The sequence below is a fragment of the Urocampus carinirostris genome, chromosome 3, assembly GCF_059441175.1.
Source record: "Urocampus carinirostris isolate Australia breed hairy pipefish chromosome 3, RoL_Ucar_1.0, whole genome shotgun sequence".
Classification (NCBI taxonomy): domain Eukaryota; kingdom Metazoa; phylum Chordata; class Actinopteri; order Syngnathiformes; family Syngnathidae; genus Urocampus; species Urocampus carinirostris.
Window position 1 is genome coordinate 30,329,870 of NC_142351.1, and position 22,550 is coordinate 30,352,419.

A 22,550-nucleotide genomic window follows, 5' to 3' on the forward strand; every position below is an offset into this window, starting at 1 on the left:
GAAAATGTTACACTTCCGATATGAAGCCAAAATTGATGTTCCATTGTTAGGCGTTAAATTAAAGCAGATTACTCGTCAGCATTTTTTCTCTCTTGAATTTCCAAACTGGGAACGGGAAACAAAATGGGTTTGTGTTGATGCATTTTATTTATTTCATTTTCCGTTTGTTATTGTAAGGTCAGTTTTCGGACCATCTACAAGACGTGATTTTCCAGCTAGCTAGTAGCTGAAATGCTAGCGAACTCTCCTACTGTATTTCACGAAACAAAACGTGAATAATAACGCTTTTTAGTACTCCTCACATTACGTTTGTTAAGTTTATATCATAGTTAATTGACAGAACGGAAACGATAGCGTATAGTCTCTTATTTCACCGTGAATTATGTCGTTTCTTTGTTGTCACACGATAGTAAATTCGCTGTCACCGGCAAATGGCCCACTAAACGTGTTCTTACCTCCTAAAAGGGTTTTCTTGCATGGATGCACTTGAACGATCGAGGGTAGAAATTGTGGAAATGTTTTAAAAGACAAGTGTCGAAATATGTGCCCCCTGAGCCATCGTAACGGCACATGGACCCAATGCATGCCATAATCGAAAACAGGTGAGAACTGTTATGCTCTACCATAAAGCTTAATATGCTGAAATAAGCTTTATGGTAGAGTGCATAACAGTTTCAATGCCAGTGATTTGAGTAGAAAAATGCAAAATAAACATGTTACCTGCTCAAAAGTGATTTATATACGGCGTGCATTACCGTTCGATTACATTCACAACAAATACAAAGAAAGAATGGTTTAAGTTTTATCACATTCCCAACAAATGTAAGACGAATTGGTTCTGGTTATATGCTCGCCATCACATTCCCGAAAAGTGATATAAAAGTGGGATAAAACGAGGTAAAAGTGGTGATGGTTGCTAGGGGATGCAAATCTCGGCAGGGATGCATTTCTCGGCTTATCAGTTTGAGACTGGATGTTGTTAATCGGACTTTTAGCATTGTTTCTGTTATTACTTGAATTTATTTGTTATGTTGTCTTAGTATTGTCTGTTGATGCTCTTACAACATTCATTACAGCCTGGTCATCCTGGAAGGGATTACCTCTAGGGGTTGTCAGATCGATTCAGACATCAAAATTATTCATAATAAGCAAGTACTTGGATTGAATTAATACTGTTGTCCTGTGATCAGTCCTGTGACCAATTTCCTCAGGTCACCCATCTCTCTTTCACTCAGCGCACTCAACCACTCTATTAGTGTGTGACTGACAGGCTTCCCTGTAGCATTTCCCCCTATCTGGCTTTATGCTGCATCCTGACATCCAGGCGTAAGAGAGGTTCTAATCCACTTGTCCACCCAACAAGAAGAGGCAAACAGGAGGCGTAGTACAGTGTTTTTATTCCTGGCTAAATAAAAGGGAAACCGCCAGGTGTAATTTGTGTGGTAAAGTGGTTTGCTACTGTTGCAACACCACTAATTTAAATAAAATCATGAAAAAAGCTCACCTCAAAGAGTGCAACGAACTGCAACCAAAAATGCAAGCACCATAGTGATCCTGGGAACAAAAACCTGTAAATCCGTTGTCACTAGGCCTGGATCTAAGTTTACCTATCAGGGTGGGCACAAATAAATCTTTAGATGGCACCCCCAATGCTTTCTTTATTTCTCCGGGCTTGGGACCAGCGCAAGTAGGACACTGGCTTGTGATAAGTTAAGGATCTACCTATCTATACCTACCTACCTGTCAAGTCTGTCTATCTATCGTCAGATCTACCTTTCTGTTTGTTCGTCTGTCATCATATCTATCGTGTTTATGTCTTTTTGTATATCTGGCATTATATCTATGACATGTCTGTCACTTCAGTTGTCACATATTGTGGCAATTGTTTTTATGTGACAGAATATTTAGTGTAACGACCCCACAATGTTATTGCTGTACAATGTAATCCCGTCCCAACGGTCACTTAACGCCTTTGGTACAAAGGTGGCGGTGGTGATTGCTCATTCGGCGTGGTTGTAACCGTGAAACCTGCAATAAAAAAGTAGGTTATACTTACTGTTGTCCGTTTTCTGTATCCAGTGCCATGCTACAAAAGATATTTCCGATATTTTGATTGGGTGGGCATGCCACACACATCGATACTAGCATTCCTAGTATCTCCCACCTCTAATTACCTTATGTGAGATCCCTTCTCAACGTTTCTTAATTTACCTCCTGTTGTTTTTTTTTTACTATTTTCCTTGCTCTCATGTAGTTTTCAGATCAGGGGGCGCTGTAATGGTGGTCTGTGCAGCCCTTTTGGACTTTTTGTGATTAAGGGCTATACAAATAAATGTGACTTGACATGTCAGTTTATAACAAAATCAGTGAAATGTCATAAGTATATAGTTGATGCCACCCAAAATAAAATGAAAGTGAAATTACTTTCCTTAATAATGATTTCTGTGTGTTGTCAATATAAATGATGTTTGTTCTTTGATTCTACAGCTTCTCCACTTCCCTTCACTTCGTTGCAACTCCTCATCTCTCCTCTTCGGTTACTGACGGCAGGAATGTGGCAGGTGGCACAGCAGCAGAGAGTCAACAACTACGGGATTCTAGAACAGTTTGTTTCGCTAATTACAGAAGCAGTTCCCCAGTTGCTGACAGAAAAGCAGAAGAGCCTGCTACTTCTTGCATTGAGGGCCAAGGTGTGTGTTTGATCGTTGCCCAGTTCACATTATCAATAGTTTCAAATTTTTAGTTTTTTTTTCTCCCGCAATCTAAAGTTGTGACAACCCCTGACCCCTCTTTTTCTCACAACAATAAATACAATGTGTGGGTAAATGATTAAAGTTAAAATAAATAATTGTTTCTGGCCTTTACCTCAGGTGAGCCTATGTGATGCTGAACAGCAGACTGACATCCAGGACACGGTTCGCACCTGCTCCATAGCACCAGTAAGATATCTTAAATGACTCATTTTCACAATTTCAGGTTGCCTTATCCTTTGCAAACAACACAATTAGGAATGTCAGACACTTTTTATTCCAAAACTTTCTATTATATTCTTTGTCAACCAAGTTACAGGTTTTCTTTATTTCTGGAACATGCTGTTTTTCCAGTCAGTCATACCCCAAATGAACCCTCACCATATTATTCTTACCTGTTTTATTTTGGGGGGAAACAACCCATTATTGTTCCAGTGTGACTTAGTATTTTGTTGAAAACAATCATGGGAATTGGAAAAATGTTGATCTTTTTTAAAACTACCATTACCAAAAAACAAGGCACATTTTTGGAGTGGGAAAATATGTACCTAACAAAATGTAAACAAATTAATTCAGAGAATTGGCTTGTAGCAATTTGACAAACATTCTAACAGAAAACAATGCCTGCAAACTGGTGCTTCATATTTAAGGGCTCAAAAATGTTGAAAAAACATTCTGCTGGTTAATAAATGCATGCCTTTAAAACAAAAAAGATATCTTTTGAGATGATTACGTCAAATTTAATTAGTGTTAATGCTGAACATCGATACATGTATTCCTTTAAATCTCAATGAGAAATTCAAATGCATGTGGATCTTGTGAACAATCTGACTGTTACCCAAAATATGCTTCGCCATGGTTGGCAAAAGCTGGATTACCGACTTAACGTGTGTCATGTCTAAATCGGTGCGCATTTTGAATATCTGTGAAATCATTCACAAAATCCTCACACTTAAGAATTTCTCATCAGATTTGGAGGAATAAATGTTATGCTCATCAACCTGAATATTTTTTATTTAATTTGCCTTAAATATGTACGGTACTTACTGTGTTTGTTACCTCTCAAAGCATATCAATCATTTTGAAACACACTGTGTTATCATTGTGGTGTTGGCATGATAAAAACTGCGCTAGCATTTTTATGTTCTTTCCCCCAGCTCAACACAGGATCACAGCTTGTGGACTGTAATAACATTTTATTAACTCTGAACGAAAAAGCAAGTCCGGCAGATCGACAGCGCCTCTTACAGGTCAGTAGAGTGACAACAGGGAGATGCCACATTATTGTCTTTACTTTAACTTTCATGCTGTGTTTGCTTTTTAAGGATGTGTTCAACGCAAATTTCGATGAGGCACTCCAGGCTCTTCTTTCTGACTTCTTGGTGAGGCTGGAAAAGCTCTTCCCTGTCCCAGATTTTAAACAGGTATGCTCAATTGATAAGAGGAATATGAAGTGCAATTACAGGCATCTCAATATTATCGTTAAGTCCGTCAACACTGTATGAACTTCTGTGAAAAATATCTGAAAGTTGTGTAACTGCCCTGAACGTTTTGTGCAACTCATAGTGGTGAAGACAACCTATTGTCCATATATATATTTTACACACACTTCTCCACAGTTATCTCTTTTTACCAGGATTCCAAGATAAATTATTCCACAATCATATATTGTCAAAGAGATGTGTGTATTTTCATAATGGTACAGATAACCAAATCATGCTGCTCATTATCACTCAAATGAATTAAGGCACCTGTTTTTTCAGGCGGCGTCATTGCTCGGTAATGCTAGCCTGGCTGACTGCCTCACTCTAACTGACGAGAAGAACCTGAAACTCCTACTGAGTGATCAAAGCTGTCAGCTCGGCCAGGTCACACCTCCTGGTAATAGGTGTTCTGTGCACCTTTTTTGGGGGAAAAGACCTGTTTGGTAAAATATCTTTCCTTTTTAGTTGACGGTGAAACTGACAACATCCTGCATTCAGCTTGGTCCCATCCTCTGATCACAAAACTGGCTAATCACGTCTTCGTACAAGTCCAATCGGATTCGCACATTGACATGGACAATCCCTCCCCGCATGTGGATATGGAGGTAACCCTGTTGTTGGAAAGTGATGACGAGGAAATCGTGACGGAGCATGTGCCATCATCAGCTGAACCCAAGCCTGACCTCGGCTCATCTGTGGATTTGGTCGCTCAAATTTCCCCGGAGGTTCCCAGGTGAGGTTTCTTGCTCTTTGCATGATGTCACCTCTGCTACTGTTCTTCTAGCCTTCTAACCAACTTTCCAACTAGAGAGGATGAGGCGAGCGTTTCTCAACGGCCTCTGCAATTGGCTCACAAATGTCCGCAGTGTGGCAAGTGTTTCCACTACCGTTCTCAGGTGAATGTCTGTTACTGCCCTGATGCAACCACAACCAGATCAAAGACAAACTAAGGTTGCATGCTATACAAGTTGTACAAAATGTTTGCCATACTTTATTGTTTATTTGTCAAAATTAAGACAATTTATGATTTTTTTGATGATCATAATTGGGACTTTATTATTTGTAATGAATCTGTTGGAATAGCTAGCGTTAAAACCATATTATGTTCTTTGGCAACTCATCAATCTGGATGCTGCATTATGGTTGTTACAGTAGTCCCTAGCTTTAAAGCATTCATAGTCTCACTATGGATTTTCAAAATAGTGTCTCGCAATATACGCAAATACGATTAAATAACATTAGACATTAATACACATGAAAAGGAAAATGCAATCGTATTCACCTTTTGATGTGAAGTGATTTGAGCTGGCTCATTGGAATGGGCGGATACAGAAGAGGGAATCAAAAGCTGATTAAAAACAACTCGTTTTAAAATTGATACTTGCGAGGATCGTCATCCCCTTCGAAAGATTTCCTTGCTTTAATCGTCTTTTTTCATCTTTCGTCATTTTAATAATGGTGCAGATCGTTGTTTTTTTAATAGCCATGCAATTTAGCATGTTTAGCCAGTCTTGTTTCTTTATTGTATTCCTTGATAACCTCAAGATTAGTTTCCAAGATTGTTTTTTTTTTTTCTCCCCTTTAGCATCATCCCAAGCTCTGGGACCCATTGTGAAAAATACTGTACAAAAATACTCTATCTCCATGCCGACGTCTTTACAAAGCACACACATTTCTGAACTGAATGAAGAGAGAGGCAATGTGAGAAGTAGTTTGGCCATAGCATATCTGTGTTTTGATGATACCGTGATACAAACCAATAGTAGACTAATAGTAGACAGGCATCTTAGAGACGTATGTGACACAGTCATACTCACGAACACTAAAGTTTGATTTTTTTTTTCAAGTTTTAGGGTTCGTAAAAATATTTCTTGATGTCTAATCGTAGGGGAAATTCTGTTATGATGTTACAAAAAACATCTTAAGCCACACAGTAAAGTGAAAACGTCGTTAAATGGGGACCTTGTATCCCACAGATATACTGTAATTCATTGTATGATTGTAAAAATATAAATTAGAGATTTTTAATTCTGATTATAATTCTAATTGCTTATCACAGGTCCTTTTTTAACGTAAACCCCCACGTATTATGATGAGGAAAAGATAATTTTCCGTTTTAATCCATCTCATGGGGAGGCAATATTGCCACTTGCTGTTCATTGAAAATGCATCACTGTTGTTCAGCCCTCAGCTTATGATTAATCAAGGCTCTGCTTCAGAAAGCGGGTAAAACTTTGATTGGTATTTCCTGAGCCCTAATTGTTATGTAATTTTCAATAGACGGTAACAAAATGGCCCTCCCCGAGATGGATAAAAACAGCTAGATGTTGCTTCCCAACTCATACTTTACAAACACAATATAAATCAAAATGCCATGTTTGGACCAGCGGGGGGCTCACACAAAATGCTGTTTGAAAATCTTAGGAGTTGGCTTCCCCCTCAGACTACTTGACATTGTCTTCAACCAATTTTGATGATACAGGATAACTTATAAGCTGTTTTTTCGCAGGTCATAAGTCACCTGCGCTCCAACAAGTCATGTGGCGCTGCCCTAACAGCAACTTTAACAGTGCATCAGTCTGATGCACACTCTACTGACAATGCGTGCCACTCTTCCAAAGAACCGCACAAAAACCTTGGCACCATCCAGAGTCGTATGTGTTTCCAGTGCAGCGATATCTTCAGCACCAACGCTGAGCTCCAGGCACACCAACGTACCCACCGCGTGCGGGCCGTGTTTCAATGTGACCAATGCGACAAAAAATACAATCACCTGTCAGCTTTGACCAATCATAAGAAGATACACGGGCTCAGCAGCGGGAGCATCTGCAGCCAGTGCGGTAAAGAGTTTGAGTCGGACAAAGAGAGAGATTTCCACTGTTTGCAGCACCAGCAACCTGAGCTCAACTGCAGCGTGTGCTCGCAGACATTTAGCTCACAGTCACGGCTGCTGCGACATCTTCAGACTCACACATTGGAGGGTGCCGAGCTGCGCTATCGTTGCCGCTTCTGTGAGCAGACCTTTTCAGGTAACCAAAGTAGAAGTGGCAAAAAGTATAAGTACAGATACTTGTCTGAGAATACACTCATGGTACAATTGTGCCTTTGTATGTGTTTGCATGTTACTAAATGTTAGACTCTCTGAACTGCATTGGATTGGGAATTACCGTATTTTCTGGACTGTAAGACAAACTCAAAAAGCCCAATTTTGCCAGAAATTTGAACATGCGCCTTACAACTCGGTACGCCTTATATGAAGACGAAATTGAAAATGCCTTAACATAAACTATCGCTGACCACAATTGCATAACAATGGTGGTAACAGGCCACAGGATAAAAATGTTGGGAGCACTGCATCCTGACCAGGCTGCTCTGGACATAGATGGTTGTAGCACTTTTGAACGCGAATCGGACCCGAATTGTGGCTAGAAGAACGCTTTTTCCACTAGGGATACACACAATACATGTAAAGGCATTCGGTTTTATCCCATCTCACGATTATTCACAGTACCAGATATGTTACAAAAATGAGAAAACAAAAGGTCATGTCATGGTTATCTTCGCAAGTGCAGCAAGGAAAAACTCAAAACCTCAGCATCAGGAAAATAAAGAAACCTTGAGGAAGGAACGCACATAAAGTAATCCAGCATCCAGGATGACCAGGCTGCAATGGATGTTGCGATACAGACATTGTCAACATGAAACATAGGTCATTCATAAGCTATGGAATACATGTTTTTTTTTAAAGTCGAGAGTTAAACAGTTCCACTGTAGTTGCAGATAGAATCTCAGAAGAATGAGCCCGAATGGAGAACGCACTCGACTCTGCCGATGTTTTGGCTCTTGGGATCACGAGCAGACCAGCTTTTTCCGAGTGAAGGCTCCGAGCAGAAACATAGGGAGAAATTAAATCTGAATGATGTGAGAGGGAAAGTTTCTGCATAGTTTTGTAATATGTCTGTGTTTAAAAATCAGTATCCAATTTTGTTTAAATTTTTCTTAGCTCAAACTAACTAAGCATTGTAAGTGACAATCAATTTGAATAAATGCAGCAATGTGTTAATCTTTCAGGACAACCAAATTACTTCCCACAATGACTTTCTCCTCATTGGTTCAGGGTGACTGAATTACTTCCCACAATGAGTTTGTTTTTATTCAGTTTAGAATCTCGCGCTCTTCGTTCAGACTTTGTGAGTCAGTGATGTAATGGTGTAATGTCTGACAAAGTTGTTGCGGCCTGGTCAAATAATTCAACAAATTTGGTTCATGGATCCCTTAACCGCCAGGGTCACAAAAGCACCTCTTCTTGTGATGTGTCTGGGCATATACAGCCTGGAAGCTCAGGGTTGTCACATTGAAAACTGAAATGGTATTACTTAAAAACAAAAGTCAATTTAATAATAATAAAAAAAAAAACTTCTGTAAATTTAAAAAAAATGTGTATATATATATATAATATATATATATATATATATATATATAAATATAGTCAAATAAGACCATTCTAAATAATAGTTAATTCAAGTTAGTGTCCCTAACTTCAAAATATTCTAATTGCTGATGCCATCTTCGAGCTAAAATCATCATTGGAGCCCTTGTCAAGCTGATTGTATGGCGCGTGTAAGTGTCTCAGACGCGCTCGAATAGTCTTCCTTTTTAATTATCTATTTGGAGGTTTGGTTTGGCATTTGGACTGTATTTTAAACAGTATGTTTCTTACTTTAACTTTTTGTCTTTGTAGAATTAAACGAATTCTCCAGCACGTGCGTGAAATCACTCGCACTCCTCCCCCATCTCTTCTGAAAAAAAAGCATATAGGCACATTGAAAAAAAAAAAAATATATATATATAAAGGCTCTTGGAACTCAGCTGAGCATTGTTAACACGTAATTAATTCAGAAATATTAGATTGAGAACTTTTTAAGGACACCTTAAATTATGATTTACTTCAAACTTTCATCTAAATGTATAACTTGAACAAACTAATTTCAAGAATGTACGCTTATATTGTCTGTATTTTTCCTTTTTTAATTCAATGTTGTACTGGGACTAAAAATAGTGTGAAATGAGATACCTAATGCCTTTTCATGTGTCATCTGGATCCTTAGTGGATAGGGTTCGGCGCGTTTCCCGCAGATCCGGGTTGGATTCCTGTTTGTCCAATTCTATGCAATTGTGATGAGTGATTCTGAACTAATCAGTCAATGCACTAATACTTTTTTGTTTATGTGTGACCCTAACCCTTAGGGTAGTTTTTATACCATTCACCTTATGGTCCGGTGCGTCCTATACTTAAAAAATGGATCACAAATTTTTGAAGGGCGCGCCTTATGGTGTGGAAAATAAGGCACTTTTATACTTTATTATTATCACCAGGAATTTTGACTGCACCTTCTGCAATATGCCACTTTTGTTTGACATTTGTGCTTCTTTGCAGGTGCAACTTCGCTTCGTATTCACCAGCGCTTGCACGCGCCTCGCTCTTACAAGTGTGATAAGTGTAACAAAATGTTCGCCACTCTCATCCGCCTCCAGTACCATCAAGCCACTCACAGCAACACCATAGATACCCGTTTCCTGTGCTCCCAGTGTGGCAAATGCTTTAAGACCCGAGAGGGTCTAGAGAACCACCGGAGGACGCACACCGGCGAGCGACCACATCGTTGCCCTTACTGCTCCAAAAATTTCACGGCGCTCGCCGGCCTCAACGTACACATGCGGCAGCACACAGGGGAGCGGCCCTATGTGTGCACAGTGTGCGGAAAAGGCTGGCCGTCTAGTGGGGACCTGCAGAAACATATGAGGGTTCACACAGGAGAACGGCCCTACGCATGCCCGGAGTGTGGGAAGGCTTTTGCGCTCTCCTGCCACCTGAATGAACATCTGCGCATCCACACTGGTAAGTCTGAACATTTAGCGCTCTACAACTAAAGTATCTCAATTTTATCATCTATCATGTATTTCAAGTAATCTGCTCATTTCTGACCATTTTACAATGTTAAAGGAAAAAATAGACCTATTGAACAGTCCAAATATGCAAATATCTATCGACTGTACATGGAGTTAAAAGATAACCCCCAAATTGAATATTTCTACTCACTGCACTTGAGCACGCACTGCTTTCACTCTACGAAGCAGATTGCTTTTATATGCTCAGTAGAGGGACTAGGTCTAAAAAACCTGGTTTCAGAATCTTTGTTGAGTCTTGAACAGGAGTGCGCATCATCAAGCAATTGAAAATTATTGAGATTGGACACCGACTGAAAGTGGAGAAGAGGCGCAAATGCTTTGGTTTTTACTTTGATTTTTTTTTTTTTTGTAAAAATGACATAATGTGTGTAAAAGTTTTGTCTGTGTGTATGCTGTGTGTGTAAGCACAGTAGTCATTTTTCATACAAAGTTGCTGCTTACACAGCTATCTTAAATTTAAGATTAAATAAACTAAAAAGCACCATGGAAGTAAATCTAAGATTTTTGTAAATTCAACAGAATTGAATGGTATATAAACTATTTAACGATCTGAACGTGTAATAAAGACTTAAAGAGTAACACACAAAAATGTCAGTAACAATAGGCAAAAATATTTACGAGGAAGAGCTTGGAGACTGTAAGAACAATAGTGCAATGATAAAGTACTCCAATGACATTTAACAGCAACATAGTTCCAAACTAAGTTAACAAAATAAGAATACCCATTTTTCTATCCATAGGCAAGATCAATTTTGTCTTGTGGCTTAAGGTGGTGATGGCCCTGGGGAAGAAATTGTCTGATTCTGTTAGTCCTTGTTATAAGGGACATGTAGCGCCTACCAGAGTGCAGCAAGTCAAATCCAGTACAGTAATAGAAGAACTGTAAGTTTACACCTAATGTTGTCTATTTTTTTTATGGCAGTTTCTGTACTTGATTGATACTTGATAATGTTCTTCTAGGAAAGAATTTGGTTGAATAAAAATTTGTTACTAAAACTTTACTTAAAAATGAGGTTAAAAGTGATGGTACTGGTTTGACATAACGGAAAACTTTCTTTTGGTAAAATTGTGTCCATTTCAGCTTACACTTAATTTGAATAAAATGCTGCACCTGATTTAGAGGGCCCCTATTTCCTATGGGAATTATTTTAAGTCGCTCAAGTTGTTATTTTTACCTACTGCTATACAATTTGGGAAGTAGGGAATCCTTGCCTGCTCGACTATTTTTTTTTTTATCTCCTGGGGTTCTGCCTCTTTTTTTATTCCGTAAGACTCAATGCAGTGTTTTACCATCCCTAGAGTGGCCTGTCACATTCACTTTTTAGGGTCTTGGTCAATCACATACTCTAAATGTTTAGCGTCCCAGATGTGAAAAAGGCTAATCGGTGCTTGTGAAATCTTCTTCATCTAGACGAGAAACCCTTCTCATGTCCGGAATGCGGAAAGTGCTTACGAAGGAAATTCGACTTGACGAAGCACTTGCTGTGTCACAGCAACGTTCGCCCATACGCATGCCGCTTTTGCCCCAAGAGCTACACTCGCAAGACTCACCTGAACAGGCACCTGTTGACACACGGGGAAGGTCGCAGTGAAGAGATGGCTACTGAAGAAGTTTGACTGATGGCTTCTTGTTATTCAAACCAAAAGCACACTACCTAGTCTAGCTGTCATGATTTTTGCTTGCCCCTGTGAGATAGTTTGGGAATCGCTACTTAACGCTTCGGTTATCGCTGGTTCCCCTCCTTTTGTGGATTTTGAATTGAATTGTCTTTATTGTCATCAATGTCACTATATCGTTCATTTTGTTCAGACAGGGAGCACACAGCTATCACAGGGGGCAGGTTGTATGTATTGGTTGGGTGGGACTGTCTTTGTGTGTGCGACTGATAGGCTGCTGTATGCTGTCAGTCAAATGTGACGGGTACAAGTCAATGTGTTCACACGAACGTCCCCTCCCAAATAGTAGATCCGACAGAAAGCGCTAAGCCACGCTCACCCTTGTTACAGTATTCATGTATCGGACGCAGATTAAATAGAGCGGCCGAAACAACAGCGAGCGACTTTTTAGTCGCTATTCCTGATAGCATGGCTTTATAATTTCTTCATTATTATGCAAACTTCTCAAAAGACCGTAGAAAAGGGTCTCAATTATTATATACAGAGGTATATTCATGACATCGAGCTGTCCAAAGACGCTGATAAACTTTTAAGGGTGGATGCTAAATGTTGGCGATCTATGAGGAAGTCAGAAACCCCGTACTAACCCCACATATTGATTCGGATTTGTGAGGGATAATGGTGTATTGAGGATATACAAATGAGTGACCCAGCACATCAAATTCAGGAAACAAGTGGTGCCATCCACTCTATCCCATAATTAACAAGTTTTACTTTAATTACGAGACACCACCTTCGTTTGTATTTGTTTTTGTCATATGCTAACGGGGTATGCTAAGAAGCAGTAACTTACAAATTCCTCTCACTGACAACTAATCGACCCAACATCAGCATAACAAAAATAAAACATTGTAGAATTAATACATTATTTGGCTCCCAACGATCCTATGCACGTTAAGTTGGTTGAAATGATGATGCCGCTAGCATGCCATGCATAGTGTATGATACAAAAGGAAGCAGGGCTGTCCTCTGCCTCGCGCTCTGATTGGCTGAAAACAGCGCTGTTGGATATATTATGTGTTTGTTATTATTTGTAGGTCTATAGTTGTTATATTGTTACAGACGTATAGTCTCAGACGGTAATGACCTTGTATTGAGGTAAATTTGTCCCTTGGGAGGCTTAAATGAAGGTGCAACTCTCTTTTGTAGATTTTCACTTTTTGCGGGTGGTTCTGGTCCCCATTAAGCGCAAAAACCGAGGGATCCCTGTATACAAAACTTTCCTAAACAAGGGCTTATGCATGAAGCCAAACCTGAATGCAATGTGATGGATGGTAGTTAGTGCTCCTATCAGAAAATATGACAAGGGGCCTTTATACAGAATGATAGTTGCTCATATTTATTGTAAATATAGATGAATGTTACTGCACCACACTATTAAAGTAATTTGCCAACAGAACAAATTGTATTTGCATCAATTTGCATTGCGTTCTATTTGTTATCAGGGTTTTCAATGACTTTCCTCATCCACCTGCTCATCCTGTAAACATGCGTGAAGAAGCCATAATTCCCATCGCGATCACAGCCTATGCCCCACGACACAATGCCAATCTGGTACCAGCGGTTTTCTGTCGGATGCTGTAACAAACACATTTTCAGACTACTGTCTTAAAAACAGGTAAATGTGATGGTTTAGGAATTTGGTCCTTCACCTTCATCACAAAGGGTCCACCGCTGTCTCCCTCACAGGCGTCGCCTCGCTCTGAATCCTCAGGTCTAAATCCTAAGAAACGGATATTTTTTTTTACTCATGACTGACACTTCTGGCATAAAATGTAAGTGCCACTGTCAAACTTGGTCATGTTGCCCACTTATAGGATCGATGGGATTAAGAACTTTTTTACTTGCTTGATTTCTGTTATCGCTGCCAAAAGTGGCCCAACACACTTAGGTTAAGGAGGCAATTTCTTTTTCACCTGGGGCCGGAGAGGTTTTAATTTTTGGGGGGTTTCTTATTTAAATGAAATTAATATTTCAAAACCGCATTTTCTATTTCCTTGGGTTTTATCAGTGTGATATTAAAATTGGTTTGATGACATCAAACTTTTTTAGTGTTCAATACGGGAAAAAAAAAGGAATCGGGGTGAGGGCAAATACTTATTCTAAGCACTGTTTACCTCCTGGCTTGTGTCATTGCAGCCTAGGCCAGGTTGTGCATGATGCAAGTTCTGTTTTCATCTTTGGATTTGGGTTGGCGTTTGGACTGTGCTTGACGAAGGCCTTTTTATTACTTTCACCATTTTTATGCTACACTAACAAATAGAAGCAACAACTTGGATGAACATGCGGTCTATATCCGGCACTACCTCCACCTGCCATTCCTTCTACCTAATGTGTTATGCCCTGAACCGCTTTGTTAAAAGTACAATAAATGCAGATGGGGGTGGTGGGAAATAAAGAATAACGCCCCCCTTGAGCTCACTTGAGCATTGTAACACACACTTAATAAAGAAAATATTTAACTTTTTAAGGACGCCTCAAATGACACACCCCACTTTTAAGTACTTTCTCTCCCAATAAACTGAACAGCCCAGATTTAGTTTTAGGCACTTCTAAAGCTTTAAAGAGAATTTAGGGGTTCATTTAAGCATTTAGGGTTTGAAAATGTTTGGAACTGAACTAATTGGACCCAACATGTGCACAAACAAGGTGGGATGGAAAAAATAATTTAGTACCAGCGCAGAACATGTTGTCGGAGATTTTGAAGGAAATGGAGCTTCTGCAGGTGCTTTGATCTCTGATAGGTAAATGAATTTGCTGAAGAATTGTAGGCATAGCTCTTTCAGATGGGCTCGAGACTTCCCTTAAGTGTCCCCAGCCGGTCACCCGACCTTTGTACCCTGCGTTCATCAGCCTGTGGGTAATCGGAAGATGTCAGTCTGTGCTCCATTATTCTGATGTAATGATGACTTAAAAACTTAATAGCACACTGAGAATGTGTTAAAGTTGGGCTCACATTTTGGCCACTTTCTTGTTGGGGAGGCAGACAGGGTGAATCTGATCGGTGAAGTCGATGGGCCGCCTTATGTGCAGCAAGGCAATGTCTCGGTTCAGAGCATGACTCCAGTCGTATTTGGGGTGGATTATAATTTTGTCTATGGCCACAATCTTCTCAATGTTGCGTTCATACCTGAAAGGACGGCCAGCATTAACTATGACATGTTGCCCACAAACAGTGTCGGGGGAAGGCTTTCTTATACTTGGCCTTGTTGTGTTTGCCGAGGCGCACGATTATGTCGTCGATGGTAAGGTTTGTATTCCATGGCGGGTACAGGATGCAGTGAGCTGCTGTGAGGATCCATTGGTTGCTGATGAGACTGGCACCACAAAAAAGTTGCTGCGGGCTTCGTTTGTACAGCATCACCTGCCTGAGGGACAAAATATGCACTAAGTAGGTAATATTGCAACTTTGGACATTCCCTCCTCCCCCTTTTCTCCCGCTGGATTCCACCGGACACAAAAAGGGAGGATATCTAAATCTAATCTAATTGTGTGCATAGGTCTGTGTGAGATTTAGAGGCTATGAAATGGCTGAACCAATATTTGTGAAAAGGTACCGTTCTACTTTAGGCCTACGCTGGTGACTTTAGCTAGGTTTTGTATTAAGGCACCCCCAATAAATACTCCCCAAAAAAATCGATAAACATCTGCTTTCATGGGGTCTCAAATGCCCTCTGGCAGATCATGAAACTAATTTATTTAAAAACAAATATTAAAAAGAAATACTGTAGAAAATGTAGATGTCTGCTTTATATTTATTTATAAATGCAAATGAGAATAATTTTTCAAGTTTATCAGCGGTTGGCACCATCATCTTGCTGCATTACCGCCCCAAAAGGAAAAGTTGGATGTTTTTTTAAATTTAGCCCTCCCATGCATTGTAGCATAGTAGCCACAAGTTAGCATTGGCATTTAGTGATGCAATAGCTACTGAAGCAACACTATAGTAAATCGGGTCATCAGCCACGAAAGCGGGAAACAAATGCATCAAATCCAGGTCGGCTGATTGACGGAAACTAAACGGCTCCAAATGAACCAGTGTTTTTCATTCTTTTCTGAGCTAGGCCACACTGTTTTCGTTGCAAAAAAATCTTGAGGCGAGGGTACAATTCTTGGCTGCAGTTTTATTTTTCATTGTTTATATTGCCAAAATGAGATTTTTAAATAACATATGTTACAATTTTAAACTGTTATTATCAACGAGTCTAGAATAGATTAGGAACATACATTTGTACACATGTACAGGTCTCACAGCACACTATTTGCTGAGAAAAACTGCTATAATGTTCTTTTTTTAAATTAAATTTATTTCTTTAGATCAGTGTTTTTCAACCCTTTTTGAACCAAGGCACACCTTTATTTATAAAAACGTTCCGAGACACACCGTCTGTCGAAAATGTTTGAAAATGAAGTTATGTCAAATATTTTACTGTACTACCTCATGAGCAGATAATTAGTATATAAAAAGAAGAAAATAATACTTAAATAAAGCACATCATTCTTTTTTATTTTATGTTTTTATTTTTTACAGTGCAATCTTAAACCGCTTTGTTAAACTAAGTTTTTAAATGTACTGTGTTACCTCATGACCAGATAATTAGTGTATAAAAACAATATAAAAATCTACTGCCACCTACTGATATGGGTGAAGATAGCAAAAATACTGAATAATGATTTTTTTTTGAAAGATAAAATTGGGCAAATTCCAGCGGCACTAGGCTAGACTAGGTCTCTCGGCACACTAGTGTGCCCTGGCACACTGGTTGAAAAACATTGCTTTAGATAACAATTATGTTGTGAGACTTTTACAAAATGTATACCATCTTATAACTCAATGTTGTTTAACCATTTTTCTTTTGAACCAAGTCACAGTTTTGTCATTTAAAAATATTGTGGCGCACCCTATATTGACATTGTTCAGAAATGTATCCCGGCTCCCATTTAATGTATTTTTAAGGGTTAAATTATCATTTTACTACAATTGACAATATAAAGTTTTTCCTATCTTTTGTGTTCACAGCTTTGCTGTAATTGTGTATATGATTACCTCTTTCACCTGTTTTCCAAGTTTTATTACATAATATATTGTTTTTTTTTAATGTGTAAAACAATTGGCAAAAAATATCTTCCAGTGAAACACAAAAAGTTTTTTTTTTATATTCTAGCCTTTTTTTGCCTTTTATTTTACTCAAAAAAGAAGAAAATAATCATAATCAGCACAATCTATGTAGGATTTTGACTTGATTTACTTTATTTTGTTGTTGTTTTTTTGCAATGTAATTTTAAAAAGCTTCATCAAACGAAATAAGTCATCAAATAACGGCGTTGCGGGCCACGATTTACTGAAAATATGTGCATAAGAAACAATTGCATCAATCAAGGAGTTTAAGTGATCAATGTTCGGGCGCTACAGTACCCAATTTAGCCGCCAGGGAACGTTAACGGACCAATGAAAGCAGATGTTTGTCGATTTTGTTGGTATTTTATTTGATATACAGTACACCTAGCTAAGGCTTTTGCAGAGGCTTAAAGTACAACTGTGTAAATCTTGGTTCAGCCTTTTCAGAGTCTATAAATCACTTCTAAACACTCACAAGCAAAAAATGGGATTCATAGAGTAGTTTGGATTACAGTAGTTCAGATTTAAATAGAACAATTTAGATATCAGTGTTATACCTCATGAGCAGGCAATTGGGAAATAGAAATAGTAATCTGCTGCCTTCCAATTATATGCTGTATTACAGTTACTTAAACTGGTTAGTCACAATGGACGGAACCAAAGAACCTGAAGAATTATTCAAAGTTAAAAATGGGGAATTTCTTGCAGAAAATTGGACACAACCTCACGGCACACAAGTGTGCTCAGGAAGACTGCTTGAAAACACTGTTATAACCCACCTTCGAGTGATGGCAATATTCAGCTCAAGTTTCCACAATAATGGAAGACAGGTTACCATGGTGAAGAGGAAACTTCTGCATCGGCGCCCCCAACGATGCGCTGCTGTATGTATGACTCCAGAAGCTGCTTTTCGTTAGAATCCTCCTTGTTCACCCTTTCAAACAGAGGGCGCACTCCACAAACTGCAAAAAAACATCGTCTGGATGATCGCTTTTACTGCCAGATGTGAACCGACCTAGCCGATTTTGCTCATTAAAAGTACCGGTCTCGCCTTGCCCAAAAGTCCGAGGGCTAAAAAATGCCTTTTTGGTGGGTGCGTGGACCGAGCGCTCGCGGCCTTCAGTCTCTGGCACCGACTCGTAGTCTACCAGCTCTTCTTCTGTATGCGAAAAGACACACATGAGAGCCTCCGTTTCGTTTTGTACTGGTTGTACTGGAGTCATATTTACCACACAACTGCATTTTGCAGTAATCCACAGTCACGTTTCCGGATTTGCGAACGTAGCACCATGGGCCCTCGGGGTCGTTGTCGGGGTTACGACACTTGTTGCCCACCAAAGTTACTTCGGGTAAAAAGTCCTTGCCTTCACTCAGCTTCTTGACTTCTGGAAGGGACCATTGCAGGCAGATGTGGCCTCCCAGGGTGACAGCTAGGTCTCCAGTGTAATTCATCCCTTGCTCCAGTAAACAGTTACTTGACTTTTCGGGTGGTGGGGCAACGGTGGTGGGAACAAAGGTTTCCCCTTTTAGAAAAAAAACCATGATACAAAATGAGAACCTGATTTAGAGGAGTATACACTTTGATATTCTGAGTCAACTTGCCACATATTGGAACTTTGCAGGCCTCCTTCTGCAATAACGGGTCCTGAGTGAAACACCAAGGTCCTTCATGTCGTCCGTCTGGGTTCCGACAGTAATTTTCTTTTAGGATGCTGCCCGGTTCCGAAGCGTTGAATTCCCTTTTGGACATACATTATTTCTGAAAACATCTCTTTTGTTTTCTAAAACTAAGACACTTCGAAGTGAACCTTTGAGGTAAGTGACCACTACACAAAAATTTGGGGTCACTGCCTCTGATTACAGAAGTCTATTCTGGATCTATTTGGGATTAATGTTGACCAGCTCTGTTGAGTGCCTGCCCTGAAACTCGGAGATCAGCAGTTCAGTAGCCTTGGCGGGAAGATGGCGGACTATCATGTCAGCTTCTTGTATGTGAGTCTAATCCATCCATTCATTGTCTGCACAGCTTATTCCAATCAGGGTCACCGGGGCACTGGAGCCCTCCCACCGATATTCGGGCAGTGGGCAGGAGACACCCTGAACTGGTTTTCAGTCAGTTGCAGGGCACACAGAGACAGACAACTCACTCGCTTATTCACACCTAGGGACAATTTGGAGTCATCAATTAACCTGCCATGCATGTTTTTGGAATGTAGGAGGAAACTGGAGTGCCCGGAGTAAACCAATACAGAAACGAGAATAAGATGCAAATTCTGCACGGATAACTTGCGGCTGGATTTCAACCTATGACCTCAGAACTGTGCCAAAGATGTCCTGTCCACTCATCCGCCCGGCCTCCCTAGGTGAGTCTCATGTTGCGTGGAATAAATACAAATTTCTTGACCTACGAGTAAAGAAAAATGCGGGTTTATTCAATAGTTCATTTATTTTTGCTTATTATTCAAATCAATATTATTTTCTTTGAAATGAATACAATTTTTTTTACGACTATGAGGCGCTAAATAAGACACAATGTCTATTTAAGGACTATGATAACACTCTCTTCGTGTGCTTGTGAATGCACAAGAGAAAGAAGGGTGGCTATAATGAGTACTGTAAAGCAGTTGAGTGAAAAAGGCCAAATTCTTCTGTTGTCACCTACTGTTCGATTCTTTTTTCTTCTTTAAAACAGTCGGAAAATAAAATCGTTACCGCATCACTATTTTTGTGCAGGTCGCAGAGTAATTGACGGTATTCCAACACAAATGCTGGTCGTCATATTTTAATGAAAAAATATTACTTTGGGGGGGACCAAAATACTACAACTTTTCTCCTTCTGGTACTGCCATTCTCAACAAGAAGGCAATGTCGCTTGGCTTTTCTTTATAGGTGTCCAAGTTCTTTAACATGGAAAATGTGAGGAATTAGTTTGTTTTTTGTTTTTGTTTTGTTTTTTTTGCAAAAAATCAATTTTCCAAGAAAATGCATTTTGACGATCGCATGTTACTCATCCTGAGCTGTGACGTCATCGGAGGAACCACTAGCACACCACCAAGCCACTCGCCGTTTTGTTATGGTGTTAGTCGAAGAGGTTACGAGTGTTTTAAGCAAACTCGGTATTTTTCGTGGAGTGTTTCTCAACGGGTGGGTCACGGACACGTTTTCAGTGTGTTGCAGGCCTTTTTCTTGGCAAAATAATGGTAAGAAGAAGAAAATAAGGGGGGGGGTCACCTATGAAATGAAATGAAATGATCTGCATTTTATATAGCGCTTTTCAAGTCAATGACTTCCCAAAGCGCTTTACATTGTGCTTCACATTTCCCAATAGCGGCCGTGATCTGTGCAGCCATGTAAGGCGCTAACCTGCTTATTGGGGGTATTGGGGTTTCAGTGTCTTACCCAAGGACACTTTGGCATGTAATACGGACAAGCTGGGATTCGAACTGGGATCCCTTAATCCTAAAACGATCGCTCTACCTCCTGAGCTACTATAAGAAGTTAAAATCTGTTCTTGATTTGGGTCGCAGGTTGTCATTAGGGTGGAATGCCCTATAAGACTTCTTGTGATCAAGGGTTTGACTTGGCTTGTAATGGTAGGTCCCGAAGTCAGTCGAATCGAGAACCACTGGCAAAAGCATTGTGTCGCGGGTAGATGCCGTAATGGTACAACAAAGTGCAACAGCCAAAAACGGGCTGACTGGCAAAAATAAATTTTAAACAGAGACTGCAGTTCTGCTTTGACCCAGAAGTGTTAGTGTTGGGGAAATGACAACCTCTCTCACTACACTTCCCAGTTCACATTTTGTAGTTGTATCCTACCTTATTATGGGATGCGGGAAGCTTTCCGTCCATCTTTGACAGAGTCTACCAGATTGAGTGATGTGGACGTTTCCTTCATAGTTGAGTCCTTTGCCGGAAATGCAATGACCTGAGCACAAAAAGTACACTGAAGTCTTGATTTTTTTTTATAATGCTAACCACGCTTCCTTATGTTTGCCTTTACCGGTTATGCATTCTTTGATTAAGTTGATGTTGGACTGTGTTCGTACTAGCGTTGTCCCTTTGCAGTCTGGAGAGGGACACATTTGCACAGTTTGTGTACTTGTGTGAGTTCAGCTGCTCTGGACTTTGTTCGTGTTTGATTAAACTTCTCGATGAGTCAAAGAACTTGAATCGAATGTGACCAGAAACCTGTTCATGGCATCATAGGATATAAAACAAGTCTGTTCTCACCCAAATACTTCTTCCAGAAGTCTTCCTGAAAAGGAATCATGAATAATAGTTCAAATGCAAGCACACCATACAATCATCAAGTTAAAATGGGTTTACGCGTACAGTTTTGTCAGTCTGTTCGAAGACTTCTCGGGCTTCTTCATGGTCGCATATTTCCTCCACACATTCTCTCTCCAAGTTCCCTGAGTTACAAAGCAGTTAAGCAGTGACCTCTGTCAAACTGGATCAGGTTTTTTCTCTTTGGGGAGCAGGTAGCTTACCTGGTTTCACCTCCTCAAACAGCTGATTGGCCCGTCGCATTCGAATCAGAACTTCTGAGGCTCGTTCGCTGTCAAGAAAAACTACACAGACAAATTTGAAGTTATCTTTAAGTACTTAAAGCAATTGTTTTCCGACAAAAGCTCTGTCTTGAGCCAGGTTTCCCAAACCCCCTTTCGGTTTGAGAAAAATTTTGACATTCCTTTGTAACTGGTACCCCAAAAATGTACAAAGATTTAAGTACCATGTTGTGTCAAACAGCCATGCAGCATTAACAGAAGTAGAAAAGACGCCCGGCCCACCATGATCCCTACTTCCGAGCAGAATCTCAAAACTAAACGCTGTATACTTCTGTAGGTTCTTTTTGTGGACTTCACGTCATCTGGTGGGCGGGAATATTGACTGCAAGGTCAAAGTGTGATTCGGTGGGATGAGGCATTTGTTTTTACCCAAACCCATCCAGTTTTGTTTTTCAAAAGATTGTTGATTGTGTAAAAACAAGCTGATTCTCCGGATATGATATCTAGTGTGTCTTTATATCATCTGTTTGTAAACGAATACAAACATTAACTGTAAACTGACAAAACGACTGGCAAAGATCTTCGAACTGCATCATCTCCATTCTGACGGTGGCCATTTTGAACCTGTTCAACGTGTGTTCCCACAATAAAGCAGAACGGGGATTTCCTACATAATTGGGGAGACTGAAAATGGCTACTGTAGTTTTTCGTGTGCCTCTGAAACTTTATCTGGAGTTAACACACAGCCCACATTAGAGCAAATATTGACGGAAAGATGGAAGCCTTCAGAAAGCAATAGCCTGGACTTCACTGTGTCACAAAGTTCAGGTAGTGACTCAAAAAGAAATTAAGACCCCTCACAGCGTGAATATTCGAACTAACTTGAGAGAAGGATCTTTTTAGTACCGAGTATGTATCGTGTGCTGTGAAATAAGGTGAAATAACTAACTTTACTGTTGGAATATCGACGTGCTAATCTTTTTAAATGTAATTGAATGTCCTTCTTTCGGTAAACAGAATCAACGTTCATAATTGACAT

General features: G+C 39.8%; 3 protein-coding genes across 3 annotated transcripts in view; 2 read left to right on the forward strand and 1 right to left on the reverse strand.

The window, feature by feature from the left end:
• LOC148369384 (uncharacterized) lies at positions 1 to 13,801 on the forward strand. The gene is made up of 11 exons (XM_088331369.1): positions 1 to 127; positions 2,488 to 2,690; positions 2,871 to 2,939; positions 3,908 to 4,000; positions 4,076 to 4,174; positions 4,514 to 4,631; positions 4,700 to 4,967; positions 5,043 to 5,130; positions 6,744 to 7,263; positions 9,672 to 10,133; positions 11,616 to 13,801. Exons 1-11 carry the CDS (start codon positions 124 to 126, stop codon positions 11,819 to 11,821), a joined length of 2,130 nt encoding a protein of 709 aa, XP_088187495.1. The 5' UTR covers positions 1 to 123; the 3' UTR covers positions 11,822 to 13,801.
• On the reverse strand, positions 13,194 to 21,876 carry f2 (coagulation factor II (thrombin)). Its single transcript, XM_088331370.1, has 15 exons — positions 21,736 to 21,876; positions 21,494 to 21,574; positions 21,336 to 21,415; positions 21,234 to 21,258; positions 21,004 to 21,069; positions 20,820 to 20,928; positions 18,603 to 18,739; positions 18,230 to 18,523; positions 18,043 to 18,159; positions 17,836 to 17,962; positions 15,082 to 15,249; positions 14,838 to 15,011; positions 14,557 to 14,735; positions 13,534 to 13,604; positions 13,194 to 13,459 (listed from the first exon to the last, which is right to left on the reverse strand). Exons 1-15 carry the CDS (start codon positions 21,794 to 21,796, stop codon positions 13,313 to 13,315), a joined length of 1,836 nt encoding a protein of 611 aa, XP_088187496.1. The 5' UTR covers positions 21,797 to 21,876; the 3' UTR covers positions 13,194 to 13,312.
• Positions 19,217 to 22,550, forward strand: part of fbxo3 (F-box protein 3) — a 12,507-nt gene continuing 9,173 nt past the window's right edge. The window contains exon 1 of the mRNA XM_088331371.1: positions 19,217 to 19,363. The gene's annotated coding sequence lies outside the window, so the exon portion shown is untranslated. The remainder of the gene's footprint in view (positions 19,364 to 22,550) is intronic.